We start from the raw sequence: 16,107 nt of genomic DNA, 5'->3' as shown, positions 1-16,107 counted from the left end.
TATAAAAGAACAGAATAGAATAAAAAATAGAACAGAATAGATAAAATATACCAAATTGATATTTTTTTGTATTCAGGCATTAACTCCCGTGAAACCAGCTGATCTGGAGTGTTTTAAAGATGATGTTTCTTGTACATGACAGACTTTAAATAAAACTTCTGTCATCCATCAGTCTGTGTTAACCTGAGCTCCTCTCCTGAAGGCACCAGATATTTAACCTGAAGCACCTGAAGGACCGAGCTCAATAAGATTTATAGATCACCTGAAAACAATAGTAGAAAATGATCTAACAGCCCTACCTGCATCTCTTAGAGTGTTTTATGTTCTTTTTTTGAGGAAACAAATGGATTTTCAGTGGGAACTTGATTTAATTTAGGGCATCTGAGGCAGAAAAAGAGGAAACTAAAATAGTATTTTCACATCGTAAAGACAAAACTGAGTCATTTGGTTCAGGACATTGAAACTTTCTGCATTTAACTACAGAAATTGTAGCTGTTCAAACATTAACAGCAAAGCAACAAACTGCGTGATCACATCTGATGATTAATTTGTTCCAACAGAAGAGACTTCACAGTTTATAATAATAATATTTAGAGTATTTGCTTTAAACCAGGAGATTCTTTAACTGAGTTCAGCTTCTTGTTTAGATTTTTTAACCAGCACTGAAATCAAACCAGAAAGTTTTGCAATTTCTTCACAAACTTGGCGATAAAATCTGCACTGAAGATTTATTATGACTCAATAAACTAAATGTGTGTGTGTGTTAAGGTGTGTTGGTACGGCAACACAGTCAAACTGGGTGCGACTCTGTGTGTAAGCAGGCAGGGTGTGTGTGATGGATCATAATGTGTGTGTGTGAGTAAGTGTGTGTCTGAGGCTCAGGGTGTGTCTGCTGGCTCACCTGCAGCCTCAGGACACATCTTACACATGGAAACTACCTGAGCAGCAGGAGGAGGAGAAAACGTGCCTGCAGGCGAGAGTCAGGGCTCCACAACACAAAACACAAACACTGTGTTTGCTCCAAACTCAGCAGGAGGTGAAATGTGCTTTCATCTGTGGCGACTGCAAATAAACGTCTGTGGCTGTCTTTGGTTTTTGAATAAAACTCTAACCCCGAGCACATCCTGAACCTTTTATATCTCCCTGAACGCACCACGGCGATAATAACTACAGTAAACAGTTTAATTAAAAGGAAAGAACAAAAAATATTTTTCCTCTTGGAAAAATCTCGATTCCTCATCAGAACTATTCCACAACTTTGATAGATGACCTCATATTTACTGTTTCAAACATACTTTAAACAGTAAATATTTAATATTAGTACTCAGATTTTCTTTAATGTGATATCTTTCATATATTATATAGAATTAATTTTATACATATTTGTATGTGCTTTATGTAAGCTTCCCACATGGTTTAACATGAATTATCACATTTAAGTTATGCTAAGCTTTAACATAAACTTTGTTAAGTTGTATTAAAAATATTCAAATTCCTTATATAATCCCAACTAGTCTTTTAACTAACTGATCACAATGATTATAGTAATAAAGAGATGTTACAAACTGGATCTGCTGGATCCACTCGACTGCACCTAGTGCTCCGATTACCACGGGGACCACCGTTACCTTCACCCTCCACATCCTCTCGAGCTCTTCTCTGAGCCCTTGGTATTTCTCCAGCTTCTCGTGTTCCTTCTTCCTGATATTGCTGTCATTCGGAACCGCTACATCGATCACTACGGCCGTCTTCTTCTGTTTGTCTACCACCACTATGTCCGGTTGGTTAGCCACCACCATTTTGTCCGTCTGTATCTGGAAGTCCCACAGGATCTTAGCTCGGTCATTCTCCACCACCCTTGGGGGCATCTCCCATTTTGACCTCGGGACTTCCAGGTTATACTCGGCACAGATGTTCCTGTACACTATGCCGGCCACTTGGTTATGGCGTTCCATGTATGCCTTGCCTGCTAGCATCTTGCACCCTGCTGTTATGTGCTGGATTGTCTCTGGGGCATCTTTACACAGCCTGCACCTGGGGTCTTGCCTGGTGTGATAGACCCCAGCCTCTATGGATCTTGTACTCAGAGCTTGTTCTTGTGCTGCCATGATTAGTGCCTCTGTGCTGTCTTTCAGTCCAGCTTTGTCCAGCCACTGGTAGGATTTCTGGATATCAGCCACCTCTGCTACATACCGTAAAACGCGCATTAATCCAAGCACAATGGAACGATTTATTTTAAGTTCAGAAACTAAAGGTCAAAATTCAATAAATGATCCTTGAAATAAATAAAAGAAAGTCCAGAGAGGAATCAACCAAAATAAGAAACACTGGTTAAAGCTGGTGTCTGCGTTTCACTCCCTGGTTATTTAAAAGTTAATAATAATAATTATAGGATCGATGTAATAATGCAGTGTTAAATGTAATGATAACAGGAATATTGCTGACTGGTGAAATCAAAAACATAAACCGGGCCTAAAACTGAGCCGTGGGGGATGCCACCTGTCTATTTTCTTCTGCTTCTGCCAGTCAGGGTCCATCCCAGCCGCAGTAGGCCGAGGTGGGGCACACCTGGACAGGTCAGTCACAGGGCTTTGTGTTTTCTCTAAGGTCCACACATTAGATTGTAAAACCCTCTGACATGACTGCTGCTGTGAATGGTCAGCCTCTGCACTGTTGCTGGTTTAATCTGAACTCTCAGCAGCTGCATGCAGAGTTCACGTTCAGGAAACATCTGTCATGTTTTCCACATCTGGAACAGAGCGCAGATTCACTTCATTCACAGAAATCTGATTTTTAATTCTCCGTCCTGTGAGACGTCTTTGTGTTGTACAAATGCAAATGTGAAGCTCCAGGACAACGGCTCACACTGTTACAACACACACACACACACACACACACACACACACACACACTGGAGCCGTCATATCCTCTGACTGACGGTGTGTGTTTTGTGAATCACACGTGAATAAGTGTGGCCTGTACGTGCAGCGTGTACGGACCTGCAGCAGGAGAGGAGTTAAAAAGCGTCACTCTGAGGAGCTGTGCAGGAGTTTTTCCATCAGCTGCAGCTTTCGGATCTGATTTCAGGATTCACACAACATGAGGAACGGATGGATTTCACTCTGCGGGCTTCTGTTTGCTGTCTGCGCCGTCCGGGCGACCTACAGATACTACTGTAAGTGGCTCGGCTTCTTCTGTTACTGCTATCAGCAAGACGCTGAAAGACATTAAGATCCTTTAACTCTCTTCTTTAAACTCTAACCAACATACCTGAGCTCAGCCTGCTAATAGCTGTGGTAATGTTTAGGAGAGGCAACAACAACGTCATGAAATCAAGACGACAAACATAGGTCGGTAAGATGGGACGTTAAAAAACGACGTATTGATCCTCATTTTATAATAACAATAATCATTAAATACTGATTTCAGAGGTAGTACAGTATTTATTGCTGTGGATTTAATATGTTTGTTTTAAAGGCTCAGTCTGGTGATTTTGTTAATTATTGAAAAATGTGTTCAGCGCACAAACAAAGGAATCAAAGAAAATCACAGAGGGGAGGCAGCTGTGATATTAATGAAGTGTGTGAAGATAATATGAGATAAGACTGTGAGTTATTCATATTCATGTCACTCGTGTCTGAAAGTCTGCCGGTGCAGACACGAAGCTGCTGGGACAGCTGCAGATCAGATAAAGCTTCAGCGATGAGTCAGAGGAAACACAGCAGAGCCCAGAAGTACGATTCCTGAATCATTTTAAGTAAACTGCTCCTCAGATTTGATTAACAATAAGACACAAACAGCTGAATTAAGAAATCTCACTAAAGAAGTTTAAATAGACACGAAGGCTGATCCTTAAATTACGAGAAAGCTGTGACTATAAAGCTGTGACTATAAAGCTGTGACTATAAAGCTGTGACTATAAAGCTGTGACTATAAAGCTGTGACTTCAGGACAAAATAAAACGTTTAAAGAAAGTAAAAGAACAACAACATGCAGCTTAACAAACCCGTTCACACAGACGAGTCAGAACAGGAAGGCTTTCTATAACTTTTCGTTAGGATCATTTCATTTTTCAAATTTGTCTTAAAAGATAACAAAGACTAGCTGGTGGAAAAAGGGAGACACCCATGGGTGAGGCTCACGAGAACCTGAGCTGTCAGAGGAGAACCGCCTGCCCCTCAGGGAGAGAAATTATTATCTGCTGAACTTTTACTGATGTGCTGAAGAAAAGAATCCAGCCTCATACGCTGAGACGATAGATAGATAGATAGATAGATAGATAGATAGATAGATAGATAGATAGATAGATAGATTCAGCAGCGAGTGAAGAGCTACATGGATGCAAAGATGCATCAGTGTCATAACAAAGTATTTAAACTCACTATTTGCTTTGGTTTGGATATCAAGCTAGCCGGGTTAAGGAAACATGGAAATATCTCAGTTTTACCGGCTTTGCTGTAAAAATACTGCGTTTTGTGGCGTTTTATTTACCCAAAATGAGAGAAATGTAAAAACTGCATTGTTCATCAAGATACATGCAGCTCTTTATTTTCTGATTTATTGATAAGCAGTGATTATTTTTATTATATTGGGCTGTTTGGCCTTTACTGCTGCTGAGTCAGTGCTCAATACAGGACAGACTGCGAGTGACTGTCAAATCATGAAGGTGATGAAAACCACGTCATCACCCGCAGGAGCAAAAACGCAGTTAAATTATTCCCCAAAAAACAACTTAAAGGTGGGAGGCAGTGCACTTTTCTACAAACTGGTTCAAAGCTTAAAAAAGCATCACCAAGTGCAGACGTTTGACATGTGCAGTGTTTTATCAGCTGAATCATGACATGAGTCAGTGCTCACAGCACAGACGGTGCTTTAGTCTTTTATTTGTTAAAGCATTAACCTCAGATTAAAGATGAAACCAGATTCGGAGTTGACACTGTGATGTAAGAAGAACCGTCTCTAGGTGTGTCTTTGTTGTTTTTCATTCCTCCGGGGAAAAGAAAGCAGAGTTATGAAACAGTGAACACGTTCCCTTTGGAGAGAAAATGTTTCTTTAGGCTGAATATTTAGAGGCGCACAAGTTGGAAACTGTCCAATGAGAGACACAACACCTAAGCTCACCGCTGCCGGAGGCAATCAGGTGAACAATAAGTGTTATAAGAGAGTGAGTCAGTGTGATGCACTGTGAACTGTAGAGAACGAGCAGTTCACGTCTGCTGAATCTGACAGTCAGACAAACACACCTCAGCCTCCCTCTGAGCGCTTACATCAAAGAAGAAATTGATTACAGTCACTGTCGAGGTATTCAGATTCATACGGGGAGAAAAAACATCACAGTGAGGTTAAAATGTTCCTGCCAGGACAGGACGTGTTCAAGAAAACCCCCAAAGTCAGACACACCCTATGAGCAGCACTTGGTGACGCTGGGAAGGAACAAGAGGAGACGTCCAACAGAACCTGGGAGGGGGCAGCCCTCTGCCACCGATCGCTGGGGGATATTTTCTCAACACACTTTCAAAAAAACCCAAAACCCTGTTTAAAATGAGTTTTTCCTCATCAACTGTGTGAGGTTCACGTTGAGCTCAGGACAGTAACACAGGGACATGAAACATTTCCTCTGCCTCCAAACTTCATGCTGATTAAGTCCAGCGGCTCGAGATGTTTGTGACTGAGGTCACCTCACCTGAGTAAACAGCTGGTGCCACAGTTGCATCAGCTCGGATTCTCCTGGCAGAACAACAGAGAGAAGCGTGGCTTATTGACGCTGACACACGGGAGATAGTCTGCGAGTCCGAGTTGAAGTTTGAGGGAAATCTCTGGCCTTCATGGTCACTTGGTAAACCTGGTTTCTGTAACTTGATCCCAGCTGTCGGTCAGACTCCCGATCGCCCTGATGTCGGTCAGGGGCGAACGTTCGCACGTGTGTTGTGCAAATATTGATGCAATAATGCTTCAGTGGCACAGCTTAACACACAAACACCAAACAGACCCAAAACACACAGAAAAAGATCTGCGGCAGCTTATTAGCTGCAGTGACATCATATCCTGTGGCTGCAGTGACATCATATCCTCCTGGATGAGAACAGTTTGGTGGTCGTCCCCTTTCTGCTGCATTGCCAGGATGGTCACTGCAAAGGGTGCAATAATAAAATCATGAAATGTTTCTCTGTACCAGGCTGCCCCTGCAGGCTGCAGGCTGCCTTGTGATTCACTTTTTTCATCATTGCTCTGGTTTACCACAAACTGCTGTTGCTGCATTCACTGCGGGGGAGATCGGCCCTCTCTGCCAACAGCAGGAACAAGCAGCAGCCTGTTGAAACTCTCCCTCAGTTTCAATCAAAGCTTTAAAGGAGCGGGTGCAAGTCTTTTCAGGGCTGCTTTTCTGAGCCGTGATCCCGGTGAGCTCGCTGCACACAGAAGGGGCTGAGGTGCTGGCTTTTTGGGCGGGGCTGGTCAGATTGTGATGATTTGTGTGCAGGCTCTTGCTGGGATTTCAGAACAAACCACAAACCATATGAAACGCTTCACACTCTGTAAACATCTCTAATGCTGCTGTTTGTTAGATTAAAGCTCAGGAAGCTTGTGGATGTGCCTTCTTTTCTTTCACCATCACAATACGAACAAAACAAGTAATTCACATGCAAGCTGGAGGGAAAGTGGAGAACAGAAGAAAGTGCACAACTGAAATGTAAACAGCCAGCTTCCTCCCACAGTCCTTACAATAATGCAAGCACTTCCTGTGGTCAGACTGGAAAAGCACCAGTCCAACACCTGTGAAGCCACAAAAATACATGGAAGTGCATCTACAAACAGTTATTGTACAAAAAATCATTTAAAAGAAATCAAAATAAACTTGACCTTTGACCTCTTACTTTCTCATGCAGCGATAATGCGTTGTGAGTGCAATGGGAGATCTCAGTACTGCCTGCACGACGCGTTGGGTTTGCACTGCGTCGACTGTCAGGGAAACACCGAAGGCCGCAACTGCGAGCGCTGCAAGGATGGCTTCTACCTGCAGGGGGCGGGACAGAGCTGCTCGCCCTGCCGCTGCAACCCTACAGGTGAGTGCAAGTCTCACAAAACCCTTATGTGTGGAAAATGTTAGACGTACAAACCAGAGAGCAGAGGTGGGAGGATCAATTCAAATATCCATAGTATCAGTACCAACGCTGGCACCAGATCAGATCGATACAATCCTCCACATATCCTGTAAGTTCATTATGTTTTTATTGGAAACGAAAACTACACCTCAAACATGCCTCATCAAAACTGTCTGAACCTTTCTGTGTTCCTGGCACGTCTTTAGAGACGACACATTTACTTTCCCGGTCTCATAAAACACAGTTTCCAAACATGAGAGGCTGAACGTTTTTGCTTCAATGTGTTAACTCATTGCTGTGGAAAAATGAAGCTGCAGTTCCTTTAATGGCCACTTGGGGCTGACGACGAACTGATGTCATCGTTTACTTGAGTTGTTCTGCCCGGGCTTGTTTTTCCTCAGGTTCTGTCAGCAAGTCATGTGACAGCACGGGGCGCTGCAGCTGTAAAGAAGGCGTCACAGGAGACAAATGTGACCGCTGCCCCAGCGGACCAATCGGAGCTGACGGCTGCCCCCAAAGGTGAGAGACAAATGTTACCTCATATGCTTCAATTCTCAACACCTTCAGTGCACTTTAATGCATGTCATTGCTTACATTTGGTGTCTTTTATTTGATGAATGGTTTTGTAACTGCAGTTAAAAAATGTTTACATTGAATTCTGTCTTCAGTCACTTTACAGTTTTCAGTCCTTAACTTCAGCCCACAGCTCTTTTCTATTGATTTCAGTGCTTGCCTTCCATCTTTCCATTACAGGTTTTTAAGTAGCTTTAAGTACTTTATGTGCTTCAGATGAATACAAACACATCTGAGCAGTTTTAAACAGCCCACTTCTTCCACAGCCTTCTTTGCATTATTTTTCAGTTTTTAGTTCACAGAAATATTCTCCTGTCTTATTTTGATAGTACATGGCTCACTTCCTGTTGTTTCTTGCGTTTTCAGCCGTCAGCCCAGGCAGGAATCTGAGAGTCTGACTCTGCCGTGTTTCTGTTACGGCCACAGCAGCCGATGTTCAGCACGATCCGGTTACTCGGTCCACAAAATCACCTCCACCTTCACCACCGGTAAACCTTTCTCCTTCGTTACCTTCATAATAAAAGAACCCTAACATTTCCTACATTTCAAAGTAAAAGTGCACAATAAGTGAGGTGACAGACTCTGGTGTGCTTCAGGTGTGGAGGACTGGAAGGTGGGGACGATGCAAGGTGAGACTCCAGCCGATACTCACTTCCGCTGGTCACCGAAACACCAGGACGTGGAGGTGATCTCCAAAAACAGCCTGCCGGTTTACCTGTATGCCCCAGGTGAGTCAAGCCCCACCTCTTCTAACAGCATAGCCCCACCCACACTTCTTTGTCTTTCTTTTCATTCCTGTCATGACTGATGTTCTCCTTTCTCACAGACTCTTACCTCGGGAACCAGCTGCTGAGTTACGGCCAGAACCTCTCCTTCTCGCTGCGTTTGGACCGCGGCGTCCGATACCCGTCCGTCAACGACGTGATCCTGGAAGGTGGCGGCTTAAGAGTCGCTGCCTCTCTGGGTGACCTGCGATCTGTGGTCCCCTGTGGTCAGAAGATCACCTACAGCTTCAGGTCAGAAAATCCACGGTGTGAAGTCGCTGAAAGTTTGATGGTTTTGTCTGAAGCGCTAAACATGACGTGGAGAACAGATTTGATTGGTCGGGTGTTATTATTGGTCAGATAATTGGAGTAAAAAGGCTCAGAGGTCCAGCTAGCAGCTACAGCCACCTGTGTCACCATCCACCTGTCAGTCAAAGAGGCCACGCCCACAATAATGCAAACTTTAAAACTTAAGTCTTAACTCCCACGGGAGTCTGTGGGAGCCCTGCGACCTGTCCAGGGTGTACCCCGCCTCTCGCCCTATGACAGCTGGGATAGGCTCCAGCACCCCCAGCGACCCTGAAAAGGATAAGCGGAAGCGAATGGATGGATGGGAGTCTGTGGGGACTCACTGCTGGAGCCCCTGGTGGGCATTAGTGGGACTGTCACTGCTGCTTTCTCCTCAGTTTCTGCTATAAATGAATGTTAGTGAAAGTCATTGAACTTTAATGCATTGTTCCAGCCGCCTGCAGCAGCTCTGCAGTTTGAGAACACTGGCCTGAAATATCAGGTGTCGTGTTTTGATGAGGCAGAATAGCTCCCACTTACACTGTGACTGGCATCTCTGTGTGACATCATTTGTCCAACAGGAATGTTAAAACGTTTCCAGCCCAGCTATCAAAGGTTCAGACAGCCAGGCTTCTCTGAGGCGTGAACATTCCTGAGGCGAGGCTGTTAATCACAACAAGTAGAGACGCAGCAAGAATCTCAGGCACTCCGTTAGTACCTGGCTGTGTTTACGAGGGATTTACTGCATGAGCGATGTGGAGAAAGAGGGTGGAACAACACTGCTCCAATAAACGTGGAGTCTGACCTGCAGATGTTCTTCATGCCTCTCTTCTCATGCACACGTGGGTGAAACTATGATGGACCTTCGGAGCTGAATGCAATGAGCCGAATCAGAATTTCTCTCAGACTCTGATACATTTAATGAGATTTAATGTCATCGTGATACCAAATTCTTTCTTGTTTGCACATCTGGCTACACATCTGGATTGATTTAGTCAAGAAGTCACTTGCAGTCCAAATATTAGCAAAGCAATAAGAAGAAACACATCAAAATGATTCCTGTTTTCTCGGAGGTTCATGAGGTTCCATGTTGAAGGACAGTGCAGGGAGAAGACGTCGTCTTCCTGAAACATTGTTTGAACTTCTGTCTTTTTCTGAACAGACTGGACGAGCGGCCCGGCAGCAAGTGGAGGCCTCAGCTCTCCGCCCTGCAGTTCCAGACGCTCCTGCAGAACCTCACAGCCATCAAGATCCGAGCCACGTTTGGAGACACCGGTGAGCCCTTTTCCTTCTCTTCCACAGAGAAGAAAGAGATAAAATCCAAGAAAAGAACAACAAAGAGTGAAGGATGAGCGGCTCTCGCACACAGTTTCATGAGCTGTTGTTTCTTTTTTCAGGACGTGGCTACCTCGATAGCGTGCAGCTGGTGACTGCGCAGCGTGGAGACGGCGTCCCGGCCCGCTGGGTGCACACCTGCAGCTGCCCGCCGGGTCATGAGGGCGAGTTCTGTCAGCGGTGTGCGCCCGGTTTCAAACGCAGAGACCCCGCAGATGGAGCCTTCAGCCCCTGTGAGCCCTGCAGCTGCAGAGGAGGCAGCTGTGACCTGCAAACTGGAGACTGTTACTCTGCCGATGAGACGCCCGCGGATCAGAGCTGTTCCCAGGGCTTCTACAGAGACCCGAGGCGGCCGGAGACCTGCGTGAGGTGTCCCTGCGCGGATGGCGTGTCCTGCTCACTGGGTCCTGGTTCTCTGGAGCCTCGCTGTGAGAGGTGCCCATCAGGAACCTCTGGTGAGACGACATCAACAACATGATGTTTAGTTGATGTTTTGTTTCAGCTCTTAAACGTCTTTAGTTGAATTTGAATAATTCTAGAATATTCTAACCTGACTGTGTGTCTCTGTCCTCAGGTCCTCGCTGTGACGTTTGTCAGGAAGGTTATTATGGCGACCCCCTGGGTACCGGAGGCGTGCAGCGTCCCTGCATACCCTGCCACTGTAATGGTCACATCGACGTCAGAGTGCTGGGAAGCTGCGACCGCAACAGCGGCGAATGCCTGAAGTGCGTGAACAACACGAAGGGACGGCACTGTGAGGACTGTGTGAGAGGTTTCTACCACAGGCAGCCCACCGACGCCTGCAAACGTAAGAACGACGCACAGTCAGAGGAGTTTCTGATGTAGACCTCTGGGTTTCATCTGCAGGGAAATCTTTGTGTTCTTTACTGTAAAATTGAATCTTAGATGTCAGAAAGCAGTAAAACAGTTTTTTACAAACAGAACTGACATGTTTCAGTTTCATGAGCTGCTCAGAGAGAAGCTGTTTAATAATCTTTTAAGCTCACAGCAAAGAAAATCATCAGAATTGTGGTTTTTGATGGTGGTGTTGGGTTGCAAAGCAGCATGCAGCTGCCCAGCAACTGTGTGCAGCTAAAACAGCTTAAACATGGCTGCGGTTACCTCGATGTGTTAAAGTGTATCAGCTGATCAACGCTAAGCTCAATCTTGTTTTTCTTTGGTGCTGTATTGATCATTTACTTAATGAATATGCAGAATAAGCATCAGTTACAGAAAACAGTGAAGTGAAAATTGAATTTAAATTTGAACCAAGTTTAAAAAACAACATGATCATTAATTTGAGCAAAGCTAGTTTATATTAAAGTTTCAAAGACCTTTAAAGCACAAAACATTGGCCCACATCTGGAAACTTCTCAACACCCCCACAGGTGGAATGCTGCCCCCTGCTGGTGCACCTTTTAATTACACTTTTTGTGCTGTGACGGTTTTCCCAGATGTGATCCAGCAGTAACATCTTTTCCTGTTTTCCCGTCAGCGTGTAACTGTGACGTCCAGCGCTCGGAGTTTGATCAATGCGATGCTTCCGGGCAGTGTCGGTGCAGACCGGGCTTCGAGGGTCTGAGGTGCCAACGATCCAGCTGCCCCGCCTGTTTCACCCCCATCAAAGCAAAGGTGGGGTACCTGTAACAGGCGCCTGCTGTCATACACAGAAAGTGTTACGTTTATTTTACAGAGCGCCCCCTGCTGTGTGGATGCTATATTTTCCATATCATACCACCTGAGGCTTTGAGATATTACATTTGCAGTTTATGATCATCATAATAAAACAATATTATCACAATATCACCCTATAGAAACTCTGAAGTTTCATCTGCTTATTAAGACACTGTGGCATCTAAACGTATTCCTTTTGGCTCAGATGGCTGCTTATGCTGCCAAACTGAGGGACCTGGAGTCTTTGTTCTCTGACACGGACGGAGGATTGAAACCAGCTAATAACAAGGAGATAGAGGCCGCTCTGACAGATGCTATGGAGCAGGTGGACGACATGATGGAAGACGCCAAGCAACTCACAAGTAAGACAGCATGTTATCTGTGCCATCACCGGAAGGCTTTTAGGACCCAGTACCAATTTGCCAAACACTAAACTAAACCTGTGACTGCTGAACATGTTGTGACTTCTTGTATGTTAAAAGTAAAATATGTGAGTATAATGGGAAAATGTACTAATTCCTATGTTTATAAGTGATCAGTCAGCTGCTGTTTGTTACAGTTACAGTTGGTAAAAATAAAAATCCACATTGTAGAAGCTTTAATAAGAAATTTTTACTCAATAACTTGGTTAAGTGAACTTGCAGTTTTTAGAAGAACTTAGTAGACCTGCAGCCGAATGGTTTCGCTCAGGTTTCCATAGCAGATGTACTGGAGAAGGTTTCATTGGTTAAAATAAAGTCGATTTCTTATTGTTTGTCTGTAACAGAAGTGGAGAAAAGGCTGCAGGACCGCCTGTCGTTCATCAGCAAGCAGCAGCTGGACGAGGAGGAGGATCTCCTAAACATCAAGGACGCAGCCGCTGACATCAAACTGCAGCAACAGACGTACAAGACGAAGGTGGGGGAGGTCCAGAAGCTGATCGAGGAGATGAAAGTCCAGCTGGAGAAGGCCAAATCTGACCTCGAGTTCACTGTAAGGCTCCACGCTGACAGACGCAGAGATGAACACGTCGTGTTTGACAGAATCATTATTTTATTTTAGAGGGGTTGTGTTGTATTTGGGTGTGCGTGTATTTAGAGGCAACAGGCAAAGGTTTAGAGAAGACAAGAAATTTTGGGAAAACAGAAGCTGACAAATTGGCAACGATGTTTTCTTGTCTAACCTCTGTTTATTTTTCAGGATGTACCTCAGAGCGACTCTCCGCTGGGTTCAAACGACCTGTCTTCGCTGGTGACGACGGCTACCAACCTGGCTAACAAGTAAGTGCTGATTTCACAAATCAGTAAGACGTTTTTTGGCTACCACGCAGACCGGTCCATGTTACCCACCGTCTCTAACGCCGACGCCTTTGCCTTCCAGTCATCAGACGTTCGCAGACGCTGTGGAAAGAAACGCTAACAAGGCTCTGAGTGACTCGCAGCAGAGTCTGACTCTGGTCAGAAACCTCATGAACAGAGAGAACAAAGTGAAAGAGCTGATTGGAGACCTGAAAACCATGTAAGTATCTCCTCTGAGCTTCAGAGACAAAGACTCTTTTAGACTCTGAATCAACCACTTTGTTGATTTACGTGCACTTTGCATGTAAACGCTTCAGATTTGTTAATGACAGCAGAATCTAAACCCGGTGCCTAAAGACTAAACTGGAGCCACCTGTGTGTGTCCAGGTATGAACAGACTTCAGCTCAGGTGAAGAGTTTTGAGAACCAAGCCAAACGTCTAAGCAGCGATGCCATAGAGGAGAGCAAAATGGCGGACGGCATGTTGAAAGACATCGCCAACATGGAGCAAAACCTCCCCCCATCTCTGCAGGTAATGGCTGGAGAGGACAGATTCTTCTTTTTATTATCATCTACTTGTTCAGTGTCTCTAACCTCCTTTGTTCTCCCATGATGCACAGGGGGCGACTGATGCGATGCGTTCCAGGGTGGATGGAGTGACAGAGGCGATGGATGAGAACCTCGCAGGCATTGATGCGCTGCAGCAAGACATACTGAGAGACAAGGCTGTCGCTGAGGACCTGCTGGCCAACGGCAAAGCTGCCCAGCAGGTACGAAAGTGTCACAGATTCACCTCTGGTGAGCAGGAGATGTCCAGTTAAAGGAGGAAATGGCTAAATGACCAAAATCGTTTGAGTATCAGTAAACATGTTTATTTCTGCTGTAACGTTGGACGTTTTAACAATCAACACCTCTGTTCTCAATCCCTCGCTGCAGGAGTACAACGGCCTCGTGGACAGAGTCAATGTTGCCAAAGCTGACACCGAAGGAGCCATCAAACTCATCAACAGCAAAAGTGATGAGCTAGAAGATGCCCTGAAAACCCTGAAAGGTAGGCTCACCGAGCGATGGGGCGGCACTCACCGAGCGATGGGGCGGCACTCACCACCATAACTCTAGCAGCAGGCTGATGCCACTCTTCTTTCTTCTCAGGCTTCGACCAGCAGATCGCAGGCAGCAAAACAAAGGCAGACGCTGCCATCAAGCGTCTGCCTGACATCAAGACCACCATCCAGCAGGCTGCTGGCAATAATAATGCAACGCTGTCCATCCTGGGAGATGTTCAGGACAGTTATGATAACGCCCTGGAAAACATCAACAAGCTCGGGGACGTGGTCACTGGTCTGGAGGTAGCATGAATACTGTGGCGTTACTTTATGACGCATTCTTTATGTTGGAAATGATAAAACAGGCGAGACGTCAGGGACAAGTTTACGTTTGTTGAAGAAAGCAGCTGTAGAATTGACTCTGTGAAATTTCTTTAAACAAATGTGTTTGATTGGTTATTTTTTAAGTTGAACGGAGACTTTTGTCTTTACCCTTCAGGGAGAATTTGCATCTTTGCCGGCTCATGACAATATACTGGAAGAAGCTACCAAACTGAACAGAGAGGCGACTAACCTGAAAACAACGGCGGGAGGCGTTGTTGGAGATCTGGCCTCCGAGCTGGAGAAAGCTGAAAACCTGCATGCTGACGCCCAGGAGGTAAACTGACCACACTGAAGTAACCTGTCACAGACGCACAGACGCACTCGTATAAAACGATGGACACGGGGTTAAAGATGTAAATGTTTCCCCTGCAGGCGTCTTTGGGAGCGGGTGGAGCTTACAACAACGCCAGGCTGGTCAGCGAGGAAGTGCAGAAAACTCTGCGAGAGGTCCAGGGTCTGCTGGCTAAAACCAGTACGTACACTTTTTATCTGACTCACACTTTGGGAGTTTAACCTGAAGTCCTGTTTTATTTATGAAGTTGCAACGCGTTGCTTTTTATCTCCAAAAGTTGATTCTGTTCATCTGGACGTAGCGTTTGTGGGAAACAGAATCAACTGTTGGAGATTTCTTTTCCTGGAGACGTTGCTTTTTAACGGGGTCAGCTTCACAATCTCCAGAAAGGCCTGAGTGCCCTTCTGAGGCAGCACGAGCTGCTTCCTCACCGCGTCTACTCTCTTTTCTCAGACCAGTCCAGTGCTGTGGATTTAAAGAAGGTGAAGCAGCTGGAGGACTCGTTGGCTGGTGCTAAGAAAGCTGTGGAGGGCAATCTGAGCCCCCGACTCAGAAACATGGAGGAGCAGGAGGCCGCGCACATGCGCCAGCTCAACTCGATCAACCGCGACATCGACACCATCCTGGCAGACATCGCTAACCTCAGGGAGATCCTGGCATCCATCCCCAACGGCTGCTACAACAGCCCACCCATCGAGGAGGCCTAAAGCGTGACCTGACTTACTGCCATCACTTTGTGTTTTTGCACTTTTCAACTACTGACAACCTTCTTTTTGTCTGTAATACATAAAAATATTGAATTATTTAGAATCCGTATCTAACGTGCTAACTCGTTTCTAAACCTCTGAGTTTGAATCTTGCTTTTTAAAATTTAAAGACAAATCACCTCCGATGTTTTCATTCATTTGTCCCTAAATCTAAACTGTACGACACCTTAAACTCATCACGTAGGCATAAGACATGTGCTCCTTACACATTATTTTTCTCTATTGAATGATTTTGTCTAAATCATTCAGTTTTTAGTAAAAGGATCTTTTGGAGCAGATTAATGCACTGCTGTTTCCTTCTACGCTCAGCGGGGAGTATCTGCTGTTTTTATAAAAATATATTCTGTGTGTTTGCATTCTGTGAATATATGTTAGAGTATTTATAACTGTACATACACCATCGTTTTTAAACCTTCATGCATTCAGTGTTTTTGTTCTACCGAGTCTGACCACCAAGAATATTTATATGAAAATAAAAGATAAAAGTTCTGACATTTAAACCATGTTTCACTTCATTATTCATCACTTCTTAGATTCATGTAACTGGTATTTCTGTGTGTGGGTCAAACATCCGACGCAACAGACCGGACGCTGAAGACGAGCAGGA

The 16,107-nt window shown here is 45.0% G+C and overlaps 1 protein-coding gene across 1 annotated transcript; it reads left to right on the top strand.

Annotated features, from left to right (window-relative positions):
• The first annotated feature begins 2,945 nt into the window (after positions 1-2,945).
• lamc2 (laminin, gamma 2) lies at positions 2,946-15,945 on the top strand. Its single transcript, XM_085377380.1, has 21 exons — positions 2,946-3,175; positions 6,885-7,061; positions 7,502-7,619; positions 8,040-8,161; positions 8,270-8,401; positions 8,500-8,689; positions 9,888-10,000; positions 10,123-10,515; positions 10,635-10,868; positions 11,556-11,692; positions 11,940-12,096; positions 12,501-12,706; positions 12,914-12,993; positions 13,094-13,231; positions 13,399-13,543; positions 13,632-13,781; positions 13,948-14,062; positions 14,164-14,360; positions 14,557-14,715; positions 14,814-14,913; positions 15,187-15,945. The coding sequence occupies exons 1-21, from the start codon at positions 3,100-3,102 to the stop codon at positions 15,438-15,440; spliced, it is 3,393 nt and encodes a 1,130-aa protein (XP_085233506.1). The 5' UTR covers positions 2,946-3,099; the 3' UTR covers positions 15,441-15,945.
• The last annotated feature ends 162 nt before the right edge of the window (positions 15,946-16,107 follow it).

This window comes from Diplotaxodon limnothrissa, linkage group LG18, assembly GCF_057381915.1.
Source record: "Diplotaxodon limnothrissa isolate DT_005_m linkage group LG18, D_limnothrissa_male_GT1.1, whole genome shotgun sequence".
In the NCBI taxonomy this organism is placed as follows: domain Eukaryota; kingdom Metazoa; phylum Chordata; class Actinopteri; order Cichliformes; family Cichlidae; genus Diplotaxodon; species Diplotaxodon limnothrissa.
Note: the sequence above shows the minus strand (reverse complement) of the source record. Positions and strands in the feature narration are given on the sequence as shown.